We start from the raw sequence: 21,367 nt of genomic DNA on the forward strand, positions 1-21,367 counted from the left end.
ACTTCTACCCAAGAAGACTGAATGTTATAATTAAATCAAAAGAAGCTTCAACGAAGTATTAGTTTAAGGATGTGCACACTTATGCAACCAGTTTATTCTATGTTTTTTATTTTTTTCCTCAACAGATTTGTTTGTTTTTCAATTGAATTGTACAGATTATAGGTCACATTAAAGGTGGGAAAAGTTTTGAAATTAGTTATTGTGGTCCCATTTTTTGATATCACAAAAACCCGGCATTTTAACAGGGGTGTGTACACTTTTTATATCCACTGTATTAAGGTAGAAGATATGGGCTGAGGAGAATATAGAGGGGGTTCTTTAATTAATTACGGTAAGTTAAGGGGTTTTGTTGATAGTAAGTCGGATGTGGAAAAACTCCAGGACATTATTTTGTTTAATGAGTCAGGAGGTGAAAATTTAAAAAAAAAATACAGAGACACCACTACCTTTAGTGCTTCATCTACTGCAGTGGGCCTGAATGGGTGATAGGCACTGAAACCCTGCACTGATGGAGTGCTCTCACTGGTCTTGAACTAAGTCTCCGTGAGGATACATATGGTTATGTTTTCCAGGGTAAAGAGTGCTTTGCAAGGAGTGCAGTTTTTTTGTTAATGATCCTATTAAGCAACAGTACATTTAAGTTATCCAGATCCTGTTTTTTCACACTGGAAGCTTAAGAAGACTGACACTGCCTAAAAGAGTTACTATGGGAATGGATAAGGATTTAGTCAATATATGAAAGTCCAATAAAGCAATATGGACTGTCTACCAACTCCCCTCAGGCATATAAATATGTACTCTCTTTGAATGACACCAGGAGCTAAGCCAATTGTTGAAGTCAATCTTTTGTTCAAATTCTGGCATCATTTTTGTGAAAGTAGAATGCTGCGGGTCAAACCTGCCTCAGACACATTTCAAGAGTTCCATCTTGTCTTACTTTATATAGCCTAGGGAGGCAACTTTCTGGTTATTTGCACCCACATGCACTATGACTGTGTCATATGTGTCTGTGGTGCAATGACTTAAGTGCATGCATGATGTAGCATATCCAAGCACCCAATAGGCAATTAGACATGATCCTTTCCTCACATGGTCTGGTGAGTGGTATAACAAGGTGTCTCACTATAGAATCACCTATGACTAAAATACTGGAATGTTTGAAGAGTTGTTGCACAAGCTTTTTGGCTTGATATACTGTGATTCTTAGATGTAAACTTCATGATGGGTTACCGATTGTGTTGTGTTTTATGTTTGTGAGGTTGCAGAGGGTACTTACTACTTGGGTTACATTTAGGAGGTTTTTGTGGTTCAGATAGTTTACTTTTAAGAGCCCCAGCATATGTAGGTCTATGTGTTTGGTCTAAGCTAAGTGCAATTTGTTTAGTGTGGTTTTGTGTGATACTGACAACTTGCTTTTTATTTGCTGTGCTTTTGTGTGGGAACTTTGCCTCCAGTAACATTCTATAACTATATTTCTCATACACACTGTCAGTTTGTTTAAATAGTACGTGGTTGCCAGAAACCAGGAGACAAATGCTACATTGTCTCAGGATGCCCATTTCAAACAACATGGCTACAAAGACTGACAGAAGGTGTGACTGACAGAAGTGTAAATCTATAGTATTAGATGCTTTTTACTGTGGGATGAAGGGGGGGTAGCACCAATGAGGTTTAGAGTTGATTTACTTAACTGCCATCACACCAGAACAAATAATCTAACTCTAGAAGCGAGGATCAATGTGCCTCTTGGTATAAACCAAACCCTCTTTGTGCAACTAGACCTTATTGTAATGAGCTAAAACACCAATCAGAGTGAGACTGTTTTCTAGGTAATCCCAGACCAGCATATAAATCCTTTTTTTTGAATATGTTAAACATAACAGAACACACCCCCAAAATATCAAGCTGCTACAGGTCTCACATTGTTATTCACTTTTAACTACTTCTTACAGATTTTTACTATTTATCAGTTTTATCACATCTTTATTTTCTTTGCTCTCTTTTCTCCCCCCTTCTTGTGATCCAGTATGGAATATGTTATCCTCAGTACTTTTTCTTTTTAGAGTGCTTCTCAACAGAGTTTAAGCATTTTTCAGTCATACAATACAGTGTATTTAATCAACAAATACATGTTCCACAACTCAATTTTATGAACAAAGTCAACAGAAAAAGCACTGGAAGTGGCAATCATAAGGTACTATTAGTCTCCAACAGGCACATCTTTTCACTGATAAAGGTGGAAAAGAAATAACCATTCTCCAAGTCCAGCAGCTTACTGTCCTGCCTTTTTCTATGCTTTTCTTTTTAAAAAAGGACCAGGTGAATGCATGTGAACAACTACAGCACATTACAGACGGCTAGCAGATACTCGTATGACAAGAAGAAACAAGGGAAGTGCATCACAGTGATACAGCAGTACAGGAGTTTCACTCCCCTACATACATACCTTCACAGGTAAAAAATCAGTGTTAGTCTTTGAAGGAAAAAAAAGGGGGCAAAGTGAAAATTTGACCAAACCAAAAGAAACAGAATAAGTAAAACCAAATTTTGCAATTTACTGTTACAGCGACCCTCTGTAAAGAAAGCCACTATTCTGAAAACAAAAAAAAAGTTTTGTTCCATAGTGGGAAAGAAATTAAGATCTCAGTATGGTAGCACCCCTTAATTAATAACTCTGACATCAGATTGGACATCAGTACATGACACCAGAGGTGTTCTGACAAACCTGTTGTTGAAGACATTGCCAGCAGTTAGGAATGCTTCCAGTGTATTATCTTCTTACCGCAAAACAATGCTTTGAAGAAACACCATGTCATATATCTTAGAAAAAAGGAAATGATAAAGTAGCTTCTGAAATTCCAGCAGATTGAGCCACACCTTAGGATTACTCTGCTGAAACTCCAGAAAGTCTGTGTACACTGTCTTAGATTCAAAATACCTTTTTCAGAACAAATTGTCACTTGAGGGTTTGTCTTTTTCAATGGCCCTCCAAGCCACAGCTTCCATCTAAGTCTTCATTATATGCGTCTTTCTTCTCAGTTTAGAAAAGATATTCTTGATTAACAAATATTAGAAAATTTCTCACCATTACAATTAGTAAAAAAACACACAAAAGTTGTAGCCATCAGTGACTTACAAACAACAAATAAAATTACTTTAAAGCAGACTGTCTTTGACTCATTTGAATAAACACAGTAGAAGGGCTGACAAACAGCAGCATTGTGGGCATACTCAAAAGGATTATAAACAAATCCTATCTGATACAAAATAAAATGCAAAACACATTATTTAATCTACATAGATTAAAAATGAGAACCTCTTCAAGCAGGAAGACAAATCTGGTGTGTTCAAAACGACAGGATGACCATCTTTTATGTGGTGCATAAAACAATCATCTAAAATTCTCTTACTGTAAATGGATGAACAGATTCTATTCAAGCAGTTAAAACACACATTTTTAACAAAATGCATGAAATGCAATTCATAAGAAAGCAAAATATATACAGTTACTGCATTAGTTGATGTATGAGAAAACCCACCTTGACGGGTCTAAGACTGGATTTACTCTATCATGCATAATTTGGCACTTTTGTTAGAAGCTCACACTACTAGAACAAGCATAAGCAAAATCACTACATTTGCTCACTTAGCCCCTGAGCTTGCCTGTCTGCTCCAGTCAAAAGTGAGCATACTTCTTGCAAATCAAAACAGCAATGAAGATGTGACAACCTCCTTGCGTATAACATGAAATAAAAAATACACACTTGAATATCATATAGGGAACACCAACAGCCAAAGCTGGATAACACCAGGGAAGTGGAAGGGTATATGGGACCCATCAATTACGGTCGCTTGCAAAAAAATAAATTCAACAACATGCTTGCTGTGTCTTAAAATAAGGTACCCTCCTTAACCAGATTTGCAATTAGGTTGAATCCACAAAGCAAATCCACCAGAGGGAAGGGACAAGAGGAAAGCCCAAACACAAAAGTTCAGAAGGCTGAATTCTATAGTATATAAATGTCAAAGGAAGCCTTGCTTTTCAAGTGACAGTTGAGACAAAAATGTTAGTGAAGGTGTGTGATGAGTGGCCACCACACAGGTATCTGCAACAGAGACGTATCTGAAGCTCTGCTATAAGGTATCAAAAGTCAATTTAGTTGGTAATCCACTTGGGAAAACATCTTTTTTGTACATACAATTCATCTCTTCTAGAAGTAAAATGAAAGAAACAAGCAGTTCACAGGTAGGTACTAGGCTATCTGCCCAAGGGCATTTATAAGCCTAGCCAGAGTGTGTCGGCTTTCGCCGCCCCATTGATTAATTAACTGATCCTCTGTCAAGCAGATCCAATTGTCGGGTCTTCCAAAATGGCTTACTTTCACTTGTTCGCAGAAGCTCAGTCCTCATGTGGTTGAGTATGCCAATTTCCGCTAGTGTTTGCTTGAAGTTTTATTGCATATATCTTTGAAGAGTAAGATTTACATTCTCACTTACTGCTAACATCTGGGTGGTTCAAATTTCAAGTAAATCTGAGAAAGAGTGAGACAGGCATTTTGTGGCCTGTAAGTAATCAATGTTTCTTAGAGGTGGAGCCACCTCAGAGTGAGAAAAATAAAGCCTGCAGGTTGTGGGAGGTCTGTCCTGCTGCAAAAAACACATTTTATTTCACATCTGCTCATAACTTAAGCAGGCTGAGTACATGCATTGAAACACTTTGTGTGCATGCCATGTAATTAATGAGCTTTTTTGACCATACAAATCTGACCCAAGCTTTAAGGCACCAATCACACAGAGTAGATATTTCATAAGCTCATGTACTTCCTTTAGGTAAAACTGGAACTGGAGGTGCACATATCCAAAGCATAAAAAGCTTCTGCTACTCCGGTTTCTGCTAAGGCAGAGTAAACAGGATGTATGGACTGGTAGAAAATAATTCAGAAACTAATTTTGAAAGATAATATGGTCTGGAGTGAAAAGATAACACTCCTTGTGAAAGACCACACATAACTCAGTACAGGAGGACCTGAAGCTATGAGATCCTGAGAGCAAATGTGACGGCCATCAGAAAGACAGTTTTTTTCAATAAATGAACTTCAAGTACCATTAAACCATCAGGTTCTGACAGGGCCAAGCAAGATTGTAAATCATAAATTTGAAATCATATGGAGGTACAGGGTTCTATAAAGGACAGACACACAACACGCTTTAGGAAACTGATTGACCAGCTGAAGCAAGACTACCATCCTGCCTTCAAAAGGATAATAAAGGCAGAAATAGCACACATACATACTCTGAATATGAAATCAATGATACTCAAATCATAAAGACACCTGTGACAGACCAGAATAACTTGAAAACTGACCAAATAGGGTGGTAAAAGGTTCCAACATGCCCAAATACAAAAGCAATTTTACTAGAAACCATAAGTCTAGTGAACAGAAGGCTTGCTGATAGTTTCAATTAACTCTTGATCCATTAGCTGGACGGTTCAGCAAAACAAAAGGGTCTACATCAGGGGCTATCCCATAAGGTGGAGCAAGTTATCCCCTGAGCAAGGAGAGCATCCTTAAGTAAGAACCAGAGAGATTCCCCTGTACAGTTAGGGACCAAGTGCCTGAAACCATTTGTAATTCTGAAAACACAAGATTAACAGAAATACTGTTGGTCATCCCTAAGCTTTGCAATGCATGGTGGGAAGGGTAATAAAGGGTAGAAAACATACATGAATTTTCCATGCCACAGGACAGAATGCATTCACCAGCACTTCTCCCTTGCTGTTCTAGAAGAACAAGAGTAATAACCAGAAGAGGAACAGAACCAGACCTCCATTCTCCCAGATGGAAAACAGGTTGGTCTCTGGAAAATCTGCTTACAGAATATCTGAACCAAACATGGCTTCCATACCAAAAATCCCTGGAGGAAGCTGGATGGGTGGCTTTAGACATCCCACCACTTTATTTACTTCTTGCAGGACATGAAGCACTGAGTGATGAAACTGTCTTACAACCCAGTGAAAGACACTCATCGCTTCTTTGCAGAAGGACTACTACTTTGTGTCTCCTGTTTACTTATATATCATAAAACATACTGGTTGTTTGACAGGAAAAAAACTACTGGCCCTTGCAGCAGCTCTATCCCATATTGAAAAAGGCCAGAAGGCTGCTTGCAGCTCCAAGGGAGCAATCTGTCCAAGGGGACCATGAGCTCTGAATAATGTAAAACCTTTATATGAGACTACAAACATTTGGCCATAGGAACGGAAAGCTCACCAAGAGGCTGGTGGATTTGTCCACCACTCCAGGTCCTGATAACAACCGTCGGACAGCACAAGATATGCAAGCAATGATAGCTCTGTAATCAATGACAAACCACAATCAGCTGCAATACTTGCTTCCTCAGCCATACAGACAGTACCATGAATATCATGACAACTACCAAGTTAAGAATTACGGTAGGGTCATGTCCTTGAATCTGTGAGGTGTCATTATCCAGGCTGCTAAAGCAATGACCTCTTGGGCAGGAACAACTGCAATGAAGGTAGTCTTCTGAAACAGACTCAGAGAAGGCTTCTCCCAGTTTATGGTCAATTATGTGGGCTTCAACCTCTGCAGCATTCATAGGTAAGTCACTTGAGGAAGTCCCTGGATATGGATAGTAGCAGCAAGTTGTCCAAGCAGGAAAATATACTAGCATGCCTATCCAGTAAGATTTCTGCCAGTACTGCCAACTCCTTGGCAAACACTTCAAGCTGAGGAAATCCCAAATGACAGCACTTTGTAATAAAGTGATGATCACTCATAGTGAGCAAACACACCTTGTTTGCAGTTTCCAAATAATAATGTGCCAAAAGGTTACAATGGCACGGCCAAGCACCTTGTACCAGCAGAAGTTTGACTGCCTGGAGAATCACCATTTGTAACTTGATATATTAGATATACTAAATTAAGTCATTGAGGACCCACTCACCAATTCCCACATAAGAAACTTTCAAACCCCATTTCCATCTTATTGTAATGAAGTAGGCCATGAATTTTTCCCTCAAAAATCTGTGGATACCATGTTTGAATTGTTAATACTTATGGTAGCGCTTCATGACATGCTTTTCTAGAAGACAGTACAGGCAATGCTGCTATAGGGCTTGGAGAGAAATTCGACAGTTACACAGAAACTCTATGGATCAAAGTCTAGGCACCAAATGTGGGAACTTTTCACAGACATGTGCCAAGGCTGAGATTAGGACTGTGTGAGTAGGAAGAAATGGTGGGCTTAGGGGCTAGACATCATCTGTGATTAGCTATGATTACCAGCACCACTTCACCAAAGGATAAAATGAGATTATGGTCACATCAGATTTCACTGCAAGATACTTCCTTTTTTCATGGTTTTCACTGCAAGACAACTCTGTTATCAACTTGTTTTCATTAATATATTCAATTCAAGCATTCAAACACTGGGTTACCAAAACAACTTTCATTAAGTTAAAAATGATCATATTAGATGCATGTGCCAAGGCTGAGATTAGGACTGTGTGAGTAGGAAGAAATGGTGGGCTTAGGGGCTAGACATCATCTGTGATTAGCTATGATTACCAGCACCACTTCACCAAAGGATAAAATGAGATTATGGTCACATCAGATTTCACTGCAAGATACTTCCTTTTTTCATGGTTTTCACTGCAAGACAACTCTGTTATCAACTTGTTTTCATTAATATATTCAATTCAAGCATTCAAACACTGGGTTACCAAAACAACTTTCATTAAGTTAAAAATGATCATATTAGATGCATGAAAAGGGTCCAGGTTAATTCACAACAAAACAAAGAAAAATGTAGAGTCGTTAGTTCATTCAAAACCTTTTTTAAACAAAATCTCAAGTCAGTTTTCAAAATATAAGCTGTTCTGTCCTCTTCATAAAACATAATGATATTCTGTTTAAATAATGTTTTAAATCACACTATATTAAAGAAAATACTTACACCAGTAATCTTTCAGCAAGTCCAGGAAAATGAGACTATGATAATGACTACAACAAGCAATTAGGAAAATAAAACTGGAAACATTAAGGCTATGAATTATACATATTGTTTACATTTGGTGTAGATGGAACAGTCACCTTTAGGAGGTGGATCTCCACCATACTGTTCGATAAAGGATGCAGTCAACGGAAGTAGGAGAATACCAAACAAAATATGAACATTTATGTTTTAAAAAGAGGATTTTGGTTGCTCAACATTGTACAGAAAATCTCACTGGTGATGCATTACTTCCATAGTTTAGCTGTGCATGCATGCATGCTAGCACACTGGGAAGCAAAGCAATTACCCATGAGTCTCCACCCCATAATTCCCAGTTTCCCATGTGGAAGTTGCGATGTCCACCTGCTTTGCCAGAGAAAGAATGGAAGCGCTAAATTTAAGTGAAAAAGAACATAATTCAATATCTTCAATAAACACATTTTGTTACAACTTCAGTCTCATTAGCTATTCACCACGCTCATACTTTAAACTTCGCCCTTCTAAATCAGGGAAGAAATGCTGAAACAACTAAATACTTAACGGATTAGAGGATTGCCTCCAAACTAGTTACAGTGACTGAATAATTGATGCAGGCAAATCAGTAACCTTCACCAGTATTAAAGAATTAAAGACATCTACAGCGATTTTTAAGATTTTATAAGAATACATGAAAGCTGTGAGTGAAGAGAAACAAAGAATTACTTCCATGAGAAGCAACTACATCCTTTCACTGCATCCCAGCATACAGACTGACAGCAGAGGTTTTAACCAGTTAACACTAATCAGCACTTGTTGCTATTCACACAAACACCCAAAATAATGTTAGTTAAGCAAAAGCCTTAAAAAATGCACAACTATTACTTCATCGTTAGGTAAAAAGTAAGATTAACATTGCTCAGAAAACAGTGTAAAACATATTACAACAGCAGCAGCAACCAAAATTGTTAAAACAACAAAACTCAAAGCTTAAACAGATGCTCCATGTTTACAGAAACAATACTTACTATGTCATATGTATTAGTCATACTTTATTTTTAAAAAATGGAAAAAAGCTGGGGATCCTGCTCATAACCACTGAAACGCACTACAAAAATGATACAGTGAAGTTGTTTCTGAGCACAAGACCTCTATGTGGTCATCACTACTGTGGTGAACCATGCCTGCAGTTCATATCTCTTAAGTGATTTTCACTGAATGTCCAGCTTTTTGCCTCATATTTTTGGTCTATTCCTCATGAAATTTGAGGTTCTATAGAAAATCACTGAGAACTGAATTCAAATAATAATCCTCAAAAATGACTTTAAAAGCACCAACAGTCACACAAAACAAAAGTCCAAGGAGGTGCCCAAGGAAGCAGGAAACAAGCACTTTTAAAAACACGATTTATAGCACGAAACCACAGCACAAAGAAACCCCAATACACATTAACGTTCCTGAAATCTTAGCCTATACATTTTCATTTGGGTTACTTCATCACAAATGGAGAGGAGGTGGCCATGAAACTAGAGTCTCAGAAGGCTAGACATCCGCAGTTGTACGAAAGCAAACTGTACAAAATTCTTCAGGGTGGAGTTGGCATTCCCCATATTCGTCCACATCTGATGATGTAAACCAAATGAAAATGTATAGGCTGAGATTTCAGGAACGTTAATGTGTACTGGGATTTCTATGTGCTGTGGTTTCGTGCTTTTTTAAGTGCTTGTTTCCTGCCTCCTTGGGCACCTTGGACTTTTGAATTCAAACAATGTCAGACATTTGAGTATCAGACTTTATATCCTTCAAAAAATTCATGGTAACACAAAACCTTTTATTCCAGTAAAATTTTAAATTCCTAAGAGCAACATTTAACATGTGTCCCTATTTTGTGGCCTTTGTCCCTCCATTATTTTTGGCTCTGCCCAGACTTCTAGTGCTGAGAAGTTGAATGTTACGCTGCAGTACTGTCAACATCCACAACACAGCTTCATTTTTAGCACATATAAGACTCAAAGGCCAACATCTTCTTTAGGATATCACAAATGTAAAGGTAGCTGTACACATTGGCAAAATTGGACTTCCAAAATGAGTAGATTCTGTTCATGAGAACAGCACAGAACAAGCATTCACCATTTCAGTTTGCTATTGGGGGTGGAGGAAACACTAAGTAACCTAAACTTCCTCTTCCACAACCCTTAGCTTAGTAATACAGCTTCTCCCCACCTGTCTCTTGCCAGCATCATGAACCAGGATACCAAAGTGTGTCCCTCAGACCATGTGGGATTCAGTTCAATCTCCATTCACCTGGAAGAAAAAGTGAACTCAATAAATTCTTGAGATTCCTACTGTAATTCCACTGCCTGAAATTGGAAGCATCCAAAATTACAAAACAAGGCTCTAACTACCACCCTTTCCTCTAGGAGCAGTGTCCCTAATCATACTATATTCAGTACTGGGGTGTTTGGGGGCAAAGCCCCTAAATGTGACAATGCAGATGAAAAATGTAAAGTTTCTCCTTTTTCCAATTTCAAGAGATAAAACCATGATACACAACCATATTTTTACCACATTTACTGAAGGTGATGCCAAAACTGACAGATATGGATCAATGTGGGTGGGGAGGTAAACATTTGACATTAATAGAACAATGATGATCTACAGGGAACCAGAATGTAAGAAAATACCTTTCCCTAACAGGGGGCTTACATGCCAGCCTTGAAGGATCACTAGCAAAGCGGTGGTTCCATAAAGCCCAATGAAGGAGCATACTATGGAGGCAAGACAGCTCTGAAGTGTTTGGAGATCTGTCTTTATATGGAGCTCCACTCGAGCTCCTGACAGACTGCATGAAGGGTGCCCTTAAGCTTTGAAAAGTTGGCTGGTTGTTGGAGATGAGATCCCAAATAACAAACATCTGCAACAGTGATATAATGTTTAACATCTTCCTTTATCTAATTTGTTTTTAGCCATTAGATTTAAATCATCTGCATATGTCATGGCTACTAGAAGCTTATCATCTGCTTCTGTCTTCCATCTTCCTTCCTCTGGTTTCTTTTGGCTTTGATGTATTACAGTGTTTATCATAAATACAGATGTTCTTCCAAAAACTAGACATCTTTGTGTAAACACTGTCTTTATCTAATCTTCATTCCTACGCACCCATTCACCATAACCTTTATCTCCATATTCTCATATGCACTTCTTAATAACATCACTACCTCTTTCCCTCTCCATAAGCCTTTAATATTTCCCACAGCTGCTTATAATTTATAACATCTGTCTCTTCTATATCAACTATTACTACTTGGCCATCTTACTTATCTTATAATACTATCAACAACTCATTCAGCAGCACTAACATTTCTTTTACCTGCTTGCCCTGGATTCAATATACCCCTTCTCCCACCACATCTTTTAGCATTCTCTCATTTTTCACTTGCATAACTTTCATTAAAATCTTACAACCACAATTACACAAATTAAATGTTCTACAATTTTATAAACCTTGTACTTCATCCATCTTCCATATAAGCTTTATTATCCTTCTAAACACCCATTCCTGATACCATTTTGCAATCATGCATTTACAACTTTTATAAAATACTGCTTTTCCCCCACTCAACATCTCTCTAAAACAAGAGAGAGAGAGAAAGGTGGATGCTTCACCAGGTGAAGGTGGGCCTGGATATAATTTTTATATCTTCCTATTCTTTGTTGGTCATTTCTTTTTCCAACTCCTCTCTTTTTGCTTCCGATCTCTTAATTCTCCATTACATGCTTTCTTCTTCTTCTACGCTATTCATATACATTTGCTCTAAATCTTCTTTTACTGATCACCCTGATTCATATACAAAACTATGTTCAAATCTGTAATAGACTCCATATTATTTTCCACAATATAAAACCATTTTCCTAAATACGTTACTTATTTCCTAAAATGTTAACACTGTCTTCTATCATTTTCACCTTTTCCTCACATAAATTTTCTCTTTACAAACATTCCATTCGGATCTGACCTAATAACTCTTTAAACTGCCATACTATCTCAAACTCTTTTGTGAGTAATATTTTTCCACAAGCAAGTAATTATCTTCATTTCCTATTCAAAAGCAATCCACCACTACTCCTGTATCTTATAAAAGAATAGTACATACCACAATGATCTCCTAATTGACTCAGTGGTATTTTGTTTCACTTCTACTACCCCCAGTTAATCTTTTAGACCACTGTTCTTTATCTTATTTACATTTTTGGCAAATCTTGCCTATACAGGTTTACGGTCTGTAAATCCTGCTACTCTCCTCCAACTTTCACATCTTTCAAATTTTCAAAAAATAAAAATAAGTTCAGTTTGTAACGTTCCAATTACATGCGTAAAACTTCTTTCCATACCTAGCATCAAATAACCATATTTCATAATATCTTTCAATATTTTTACATTCTGCATTTTTACACTTATTCCCCTAAGATTACATTGACAAATCCCATGTTAATATTATACCCTTTTTACTCTAACACCTAATTTCAAGCACTTGTATAACTGCACATTCCCTAAAAATATCCTACGATAAGCTTTTGCCATTTCTTTCTTTTACTGTTACTATTAAGTCTCCTTACTTTTCTGACCGTAACATCTAAAACTCCACAGTGTTCATCATACTGGTGATCACTGCTGTAGAAGGCTTAGCTATATGGGTTATATCCTGCCAATGATTCAACAGACAGCTAGCTTCAGAGCACCTTCCATGTGCCCAAACTGTCAGGCAGCTCAAGCAGAGCAGACTAAAAGACCAATTTGTGCACCAAGCCTTTCAGAGCTTTACTGCAGCCGAAGAGTATGCCCTTCTGAGGTTTTTGAGGACTGACAGTTGGCTTATGCTGTTCTTTTGCTGGGCAGAGACGTTGCCTTTGGAGGAAAAACTTTCCACTTTCTAAATACTGGTGCTGTTTTATCATTTTCCTCTTCAAGAAAGTTATTTTAAAGCTAGGAATTTTGTATTTTAAATGACTGTCATGACACTGCATTGTACTTTTACACAGAGCATTCTTTTTTTTCCTGACAGTTCAAACATTGTGTAAAGTAACTGAAAACCAAAGACTTGTAGTTTTAATGGCATTTGCTGCTTTTCTTCCCAGGGAAATGGGCAACATTTCTGGCTTGACCATGGAACCAGTCCCACAGTCTGTTCTTCTTCCAGCCAGCCACAAAAAGAAAATTTAAGCAAACAACCTTTGCCTCCACAGCATGGTAGCAATTTGCCTCAGATGCAGGTGGGTGACTCTGCTGTAGCCATTTATTGTACTTCAAAAACTCCTCTTTTATCCCGGAACCCTCTGGTGTAGCACCTACAGCCGCTATGGACTGGGGATCAGTCACATCATCTGTGGCTGTTGGGGTCCCCTTAGTGGGCAAGAGAGACACTATTGTAGGTTCTGGGAGAGGGAACAGGGAAGGCTTCACTGTTGTGCCACAATGCTGTACCCATCCATGGGGAGTCTGCTACTGCCATAAGTAATATGGCTGGCCCCACTTTTCCCAGTGAAAAAGAACAGAAAACGAAGCCTGTATTGGCTTTCTTTGGACAGGGGTCTGGCTCAGGGTTTAATTTAGGCTATTTCCTTCTTGCAAAATGGTTTCTGGTAAAAAAGGGATATCTTTTTTCCTGAAGAGATTCAAGATTCAGAATCTAAACAGGAAGATGAAGGGAAAGATATTTTTTTTTTTCAGACTCATAGGAGAGCTCAGTTTCTGATTCTCTCAGGGGGGTGTCTCTTTCCCTGACACTGTTAGAATATGCCATTTTTTTTCCACTGGGAGAACACTGAAGTTTCCCAGTTCCTCAGAAAATACTGAGAGTTGTTGCAGAAAGATTTTCCAGAACCTACAACCATTCCCCCTGTTTGGTCCGCTTTAGAGGATGTGTGCACCTTTGCCTGCAAATTTCCTGACAGTCAACCAGCTGCCCCTAAAAAGGCAGATATGATTCATAAAGTTCCTCAGTCTCTTACATTTTTATACATTACTCCCAAACCTGACCTAGCAACTACAGCTTTAGTTGATCCCACTGCTGCTAAGCACTTAGTTAATTCCATTCTTACCCTTTCTGACAAGGACGGAAAAATGACAAGTATGAGAAAAAAAGTGTATACTTCTGCATCCTTAATTTTCAGCATTTTGTGAAAGCATGCTGAATGCTTTACCTGCAGTTTTATTTTGTGAAGAAAAATCTGCTTTAAGTAATATAGTTTCTTCTGTTGCACAGACCACTTCATTGTTTACAGTGTGTGTATGACTCTGTTGATGCTTCTTCCAGGACTACAGACACTGTACTGTTTTGAGGAGGTTTGTAAGGCTGCATTCTCAAAACCTCCCAGATGATGTCAAAAATTAGATTTTAAGTTCACCTTTGGATAGAGATTTAGTGTTTGGCCCTTCTGCTGCAGAGACGCTCAAAGAGTGTGATGAAAGTGTTAAGATGATCCAGGGAATCTCTAAGATTTTCAACCCTCCTTTTCTAACATTTCCAAGGGAATTTCTAACTTCTCATCCAATTTTGACAAAAAGCAGAAAAACAGTCTCAACAAAGTACAGGTAAACAGACAAGTAAGAAGAAATGGCAAGAGTTTCCACAAAAAAGCCTCAAACCCTCCTAAACAAAGGACAGTCCAACACGTATAAATGACTAAGAAACAGACCCTGAAACCCTCTCCCACCCTGGTCCCTTTTCTCTTCCTGAAACTTTGAATCTCCATTTTTCTCTAATGGCAATGGGTAGTTTCAGACACATGGGTTCTGAAAGTCGTTCATCAAGGTTACAGATGGCAGTGGGAAAAAGTTCTTCCTTTCCAGGAAGTCATTCCTCATCCTCCAGATCAGACTTTTGTTTCCACTGGTTCTTCATCACATGCTGTCCCAAGGAGTGATAGAAACAAGTTCCTCCTTCCCCAGATGAGGAAGGGTTTTTATTTCACGATGTTCGTAGTGCCAAAGAAACAAAATGCTTGGAGACCAGTTCTGGACCTTTCATTCCTAAACTTATTTCTAATAGTGCCATATTCAAAATGATTTGATGTCACTTCACAACCTGTCATCTCTTCTTCCTTTTTCAAGTTTCCTGTTAACACTAGACTTAAAAGATGCTTATCATTACATCCCTATTCATTCAGACTTCACATTTTTTAAAGTTTTTTGTGTCTGGATCACATTATCAGTTATCTGCCTTACCTTTTGTGAACACACTTGGTGCAGTGGATACTTAAAACTGTCTAGCTCCAGTTAGAGCTCTTTACAGACTACAGGGTCTGCACATTTTCCCATATTTAGATGACTTGTTTATCCTTGCAGAGTCTTTTTCAAAGTATAAGGAACCTCTCTCTCTCTTGGGTGAGAGATCTTTTAAACAAACTGGGATTCCAACAGAACAATAAAGTCTTTCTTGACTCCTTCACACAGGATTATGTTCCTGAGATGTCAACAAGACACTTTGGTTCAAACAGCTATCCTTCCACAGGAAAAAAATAAAAATCTATATCTAGGTCTACTTCTAAAGTTTTCTACTCAGACTTTGGTCACTGAAAGGGAATATTATAGGATTGTGAGTCTCATGACTTCTATGATTTTCATGAAAACCCTGGCAAGACTCCACATGAAGAAGATACACTGACATCTGAAGTATCTTTGGTCCCAGCACCAACACCCTTTTTTTCTTTTAGTCCAGTGTTGGGGTTTGTCAGAAGAGAAATCATTTGGTGGAGAAAACAGATCTCAAATCCCCCTCCCTGTTTCAAAGCAGTCAGTCACCACAGACGCCTCAGACTTTACTTGGGGAGCAGTTTCAGGAGTGATAAAAGTGCAGGGTGTGTGGGACACCAATGACAGATGCAAGCACATAAATATCAAGGAGATGCTTGCCTTGATCAAGGCACAAACACTCTGAATCATCTTTGGTCCCCAGGACCTCTTCAAGTTGCCATGCAGTACATCAACAAGCAAGGGGGAAACAGGTCATAACCCATCTACAGACTAGTCATGTTAGCTTCAGATATAGCTTCACAGCACAATTCTACATTATGTCAGAGGAAAACTGTGTGGCATACAAACTGAGCAGGACCAAGATAGAACCTCACGAATGGAAACTAAATGGGGGGGGGGGTCTTACAAGATCTCATCCACCTGTGGGGAGTTCCTCAAATAGACCCCTTTGTCTCCTCTCTGAACAACGAAATGGCAAGAGTCTGTTTCAGGACTAAATACAAGAAGGCCTGGAGGACAAATGTCTTTTCTTTTCCTTGGACAGCAAAGTTCCCATATGTTTTTTCACTAATATCCTACTATTGAAGATTCAGAAGGAATCACCCAAGATCATTGGGTTAACGCCATTCTGATCTAGGCAACAATGGTTCTCCCTTCTTTTGGGAATGGCCAAGGGCAATTAACACAAACTCCCTCACAGACTGAATTTACTCACACAAGAACAGGGGTGTTTGATACACCTCAATACCAATCAACTTCAACTGACTGCCTAGATGATAGGGTCTTAATTCTTTTCAGGCACCTGCTTACATAAGATGCGCAGTACGTACTAATGGAGCCAATAAAGTCTGTTACTAAAAAATCTTATATTAGCAAATGGAAAAGGTTTCCTAGTTGGTGCCAACATGACCGACATCCATTTGAGGTTAGTTGTTCTTTGGTTTTACAACGTTTGTGTGAGTTACTATCGTATGGCCTTTCTTATTCCACTATCATGGTTCATTTACTGGCCATTAAAGCATGTTTGCCCACGGGTCCTCCTCTTTCAATGGAGTCTCATGTCAAAATGTTTTTAAAATTGGTTTTGCATAAGAGGCTGCCAAAAAGCTGGTGGCCCATCCTTGGGATCTTAATTTTGTGTTAGAGAAGCCAACGCTTGCTCCATTTGAACCATCTAACCTGGATGACTTGAGTTTCTTAACATGGAAAACAGTTTTACGGATTGCTTTGACCTCTGCAAAAAAAGGTATCCGAGTTGCAAACACTTATGCCATTTTCCACAGGGACAGTGTTTCTCTGAAACTAATCTTTCTTTATGTATAAAGTGGTATCCACGCTTACCTTAAGCCAAACTATCTCCCCATTTTTTTCTGAACCTAAAAACGGGTGAGAAACAATACTCCTACCTCAGATGCCCACAGACAGCCCATGTACTATCTTGACATAACTAAATCTTTCAGATCTCCGGATCAATTTTTCATTTCTTGAGAAAGTAAGAAGGAATAACTTGTTTCAAAAAAGACCATTTCCAAGTGAATGTCTAAGGCAATTGCCTTTTGTTAGAGTAGCCATAACAAATCTATTCCAGGCAGGGTAAAGGCCCACTCTATTAGAGTCTCGGCTGGATCTATGGCTTTTTAGAAAGGGTTGGACTCTAGAAGTATTTTAGAAGCTGAAACTAGGTCCTCTGTACTACTTTTGCAACACACTATAAGCTTGATTCCTTTTCTAGGTCCAGATCAGGCTTTGCAAGGACTATTCTTCAGGGGATCCTGGACCTTTCTCTTTCCACCACCTAACGGTTGTAAACTAGGGTAATGTATTTGTATAGTTAAGGCTACTGCAGCAGTGATCAATATGCCATAGGACAGTTATATAAATAAACTTACCACAACAGAAGATGCTCAAATGATCACTGATGCAGTAGCTCCCCCCCCCCCCGGTTTTTGGTGTGTTTTTATGCCAAGGTGTGGACATTTATTTATGTAATTGACTTATTTATTTTTGTTCCTAGCATTGTGCTTTCAGGGCCCAGCATCCTCCTCTCTGTTGGCAGGAAAGCTCTGAATGGTTTGGTATCCAAATTTGTGTTTTAGACAGCTCATCTCAAGCTGCCTGACAGTTAGGTACATGGAAGGTGCCCTGAAGCTTTGGAAGATGGCCGGGTGCTATATCCTTGGCATGATATAAGCCATATACCTAAAGATACTGCAGCAGTGATCATTCAAACATCTACTGTTACGGTACATTTACTTACGCAACTTTACTATCTTTATTTCTAAATTAGCAATCCCTGTACTTTCTTTATAACCAAATGTCCACTTTATATAACTTCCTCAATGCATTTAAAATCACTTTTTCTGTGTCTTGGTCAAAAACTTGATATCTATGAACATATCAGCACTCACCCTCTTACTCCAATCTAAGACCACCATTCTCCATATATTTCCTTTAATAAAACTATCCTTTTTTTTTTGCATTGTTTTGTTGATTCATGCTACTTGTTTTTCATTCATTATTTCTTATAACTCTATCTTCAATAGCTATACTTTTTATCTAAATTCATTCTTAGGTGACTACAACTCTCCCTTTCTTCATTTTCAAATACTGCATACGTTTTTTCCAACTGCAACTGCTCAGTTTAAGAAATCGTTATCTATACAATGATCTTCTTCCTTAGAGGTCTTTACATCAATGAGTACACTCACTTTCACTAGAACAATGTAAACTTTCATTCTGAACAACTTCCTGCTCATCCAGTACTTTTATGTCTCTTTCCATTTTACAGTCTACCCAGAAAGGACGGTCTTTGTTACATCTTGAACAAATTATTTTATATTGTTTTACTACATGATCCATCTCCCCTCATCACATGCAGCATTATGCCTTCACTGATAAAATGCTCAAATTAAGCACAATAACAACACATTTGGGTTGAACCAGCAACAAAACATCCATCTTTGTCCATTAATAACACCACCACTTAGCAAGTGAGCAATTTCTCCTTGTACACATTCCAACGCACCCAGCCTTCCCAAGCTCTAGTCCATAATGTCCTTTCTTCCAGAACCTGAGTAACTTTATAGACATCTTGACATATCTTTTTGAAATATTTCCTTAAGTTAAACTGTAAAAATCTTTTTTCTTCTCCCACTGAAAACTGAGATTACCACAAAATTACTCAGGAAAAAGTACCCTTCCTTTTATCCAAACAAAACCACATATTTCTCTCAAAAGAAAGTTTCTAAATCCCACTTCAGAAGATTGCTCTAGTCCCAAACGAATTAAGTTCTACCATCCAGAACTTTTAAATCCCAATGGCTAAAAACACTGTCTCAAATTTCATTATATTTTTATTGGGGCATTTTTTGAATAAAATTATTTTGCATTTATACAAGTCTGCCTCTGTTGTCTTTCAACCAAATTTCCAGACTGCGCAGCAGCTGCATAGAATCTAGTTTTGTGTCCTCTTATATCCAGAGTCGCTTTATTTGCGAGGTTATAAGACTGGTAAGCCACATCACATGGTTTATTACTGTTCACTCGTCTCAATTTCCTCTAGATCTTCTTTTTGCTTCAGCAAGGGTAACATATTTACAAAGTCACTACTATGACAAACTACAGCATTATCTTTCTGAGCATCATTTGCATAATGTCAACAGCACTTTCTGCAACACGAGCAAAGTACAGTTGTGTACCTACCATAAATGTAGATGTTCGAGTGTATTCACTGTTGCAGTCATTACTCTTGGGTTATCCTGCTGGCAGGCTACCCACAGTCGGCCAGAATTCCAAAGTCTAGGTCCGGCGTTGGTTGCTGTCACCTCTTCCCTGACGTCAGTGCGCCAGGGGTATAAAAGATGCAGCCAACACCATTTTCTTCAGTTTTTCTTGCCCCAGATGTCAGGTGCCCTCAAAATGGTAAGCTGAAAATATTATTCCAATAATTATGCATGCAGTAAAATAAACATTTCCTTCATCTACAAGCAAATACACCACATAGGTTGTATAGGATAGAGAAGTATAGGTAAGTCCCAACAAAGAAAAGGGGGATGGAGGGTGGGTAACCTGGACTGCAACAGTGAATACACTCGAACATCTACATTTATGGTAAGTACACAACTGTACTATGTTCATCGTGTTTCACTGCTGTAGTCATTACACTTGGGTTGAATCCCAAAGCTAAGGCTGGTTGGCTGGGCCTAAATAGGATTAGGAGAGGCTATAAGGCCTTGCAGAACTGCAGTGGCAAAGCCTGCTCTGGATTTAGAGTAGAGAGGTAAATGGTAGTGCTTTGTAAAAGTGTGCACTGAACTCCAAGTTGCAGCCTATAAAATGTCTTTGGTTGGTACTCCTCTGAGAAAGGCTGCTGAAGTGGCTGCTGCCCTGGTAGAATGAGGCCTAATGCCCTTGGGCACTGATTTGCCATGTTGTGAGTAGCAGAAACGAATGCAGTGGCCTATCCATTTTGAAATAGTCTGTTTTGAGATAGGCTTTCCTTGAGATCCTGCAGCATATGCCACTAAAAGTTGCTCAGTTTTTCTGAAAGCTTTAGTTCTGTCCAAGTAGAAGCGTAGTTGTCTGTGTATGTCCAAGGAATGCAGAAGTCTCTCACCCTTATTCTGTGGGTTTGGATAAAAGGTAGGCAAATGAATGGTTTGGTTAAGGGCCACACTGGACATGACCTTAGGCATAAATGTTGGGTTCGTCCTTAGAGAAACCCTGTCTGGATGGAAAATGATGAAAGGTTCCACAGCCATGAGTGCCTGTAACTCTGAAACTCATCTTGCAGAGGTTATTGCTAGGAGCAGAGCTGTTTTCCAAGATAAAAACTTTATATCAGCTGTATTGGCTGGCTCAGAAGGTGGCAGTGTGAGTTTTTCCATGACATAATTGAGGTCCCATGCAGGTATTGGGGCTCTCCTTGGAGGTCTTATGTTTTTGGCCCCTCTGAGGTACTGCCTTAGCAATAGATGGGAAAAAATAGGAGGTTCCGTATTGTAATGAGCTGAAATGGCAGAGGCATGAATTTTAATTGATGAAAAGGATAGGCCTTTGTCCAGCATCCCAGTTAGGTATTGTAAAATCTGAGGAATATTTGGTACAGATCTTTTCCATTTTTCTGCATAAGATTTTCTGGTCCTCCTGGCCTCCAAAATAACATCCATCACTGCTTTAGAGAGAGATGTGCTTTGAATGGTTGCATTATCCACCATGCTGCCAGATTTAGGGTCCTGAGTTGGCTGTGCAGAATCTGATTGTTTCGCTGGGTCAGTTAGTGAGGAATTAGAGGCAATGTCCAGGCTGGGCCTTGAGACAAACTTTTTAGGATTGGGTACCAGTGCTGGTGTGGCCAGTCTGGGGCAATCAGAATCATTCTTGGCTTCTCTTGTCTGACCTTTCGGAGTACCTTGGGGAGGAGAGGCAGAGGAGGAAAGACATATACTGTTAGACTTTTCCAGCTGAATGACAGAGCATCCACTTTCCATGCTTGCTTGTGATAAGTCCTTGTGCAGAATTTTTGTAGTTGGCAGTTGTGAGGGGAGGCAAATAGGTCTATGTCAGGGCATCCCTATTCCTTTATCATGCTAAAGACTTGTGGATCCAGTTTCCACTCAT

At 38.8% G+C, this 21,367-nt stretch overlaps 1 protein-coding gene across 1 annotated transcript in view; it reads right to left on the reverse strand.

The window, feature by feature from the left end:
- Nucleotides 1-21,367, reverse strand: part of WDR37 (WD repeat domain 37) — a 1,467,838-nt gene that overhangs the window by 685,289 nt on the left and 761,182 nt on the right. The window contains exon 6 of the mRNA XM_044064684.1: nucleotides 15,121-15,135. Within this exon, the coding sequence (XP_043920619.1) occupies nucleotides 15,121-15,135 (15 nt within the window). The remainder of the gene's footprint in view (nucleotides 1-15,120; nucleotides 15,136-21,367) is intronic.

Source organism: Protopterus annectens, chromosome 3.part0 (assembly GCF_019279795.1).
Source record: "Protopterus annectens isolate FY-2018-M chromosome 3.part0, PAN1.0, whole genome shotgun sequence".
Classification (NCBI taxonomy): domain Eukaryota; kingdom Metazoa; phylum Chordata; order Ceratodontiformes; family Protopteridae; genus Protopterus; species Protopterus annectens.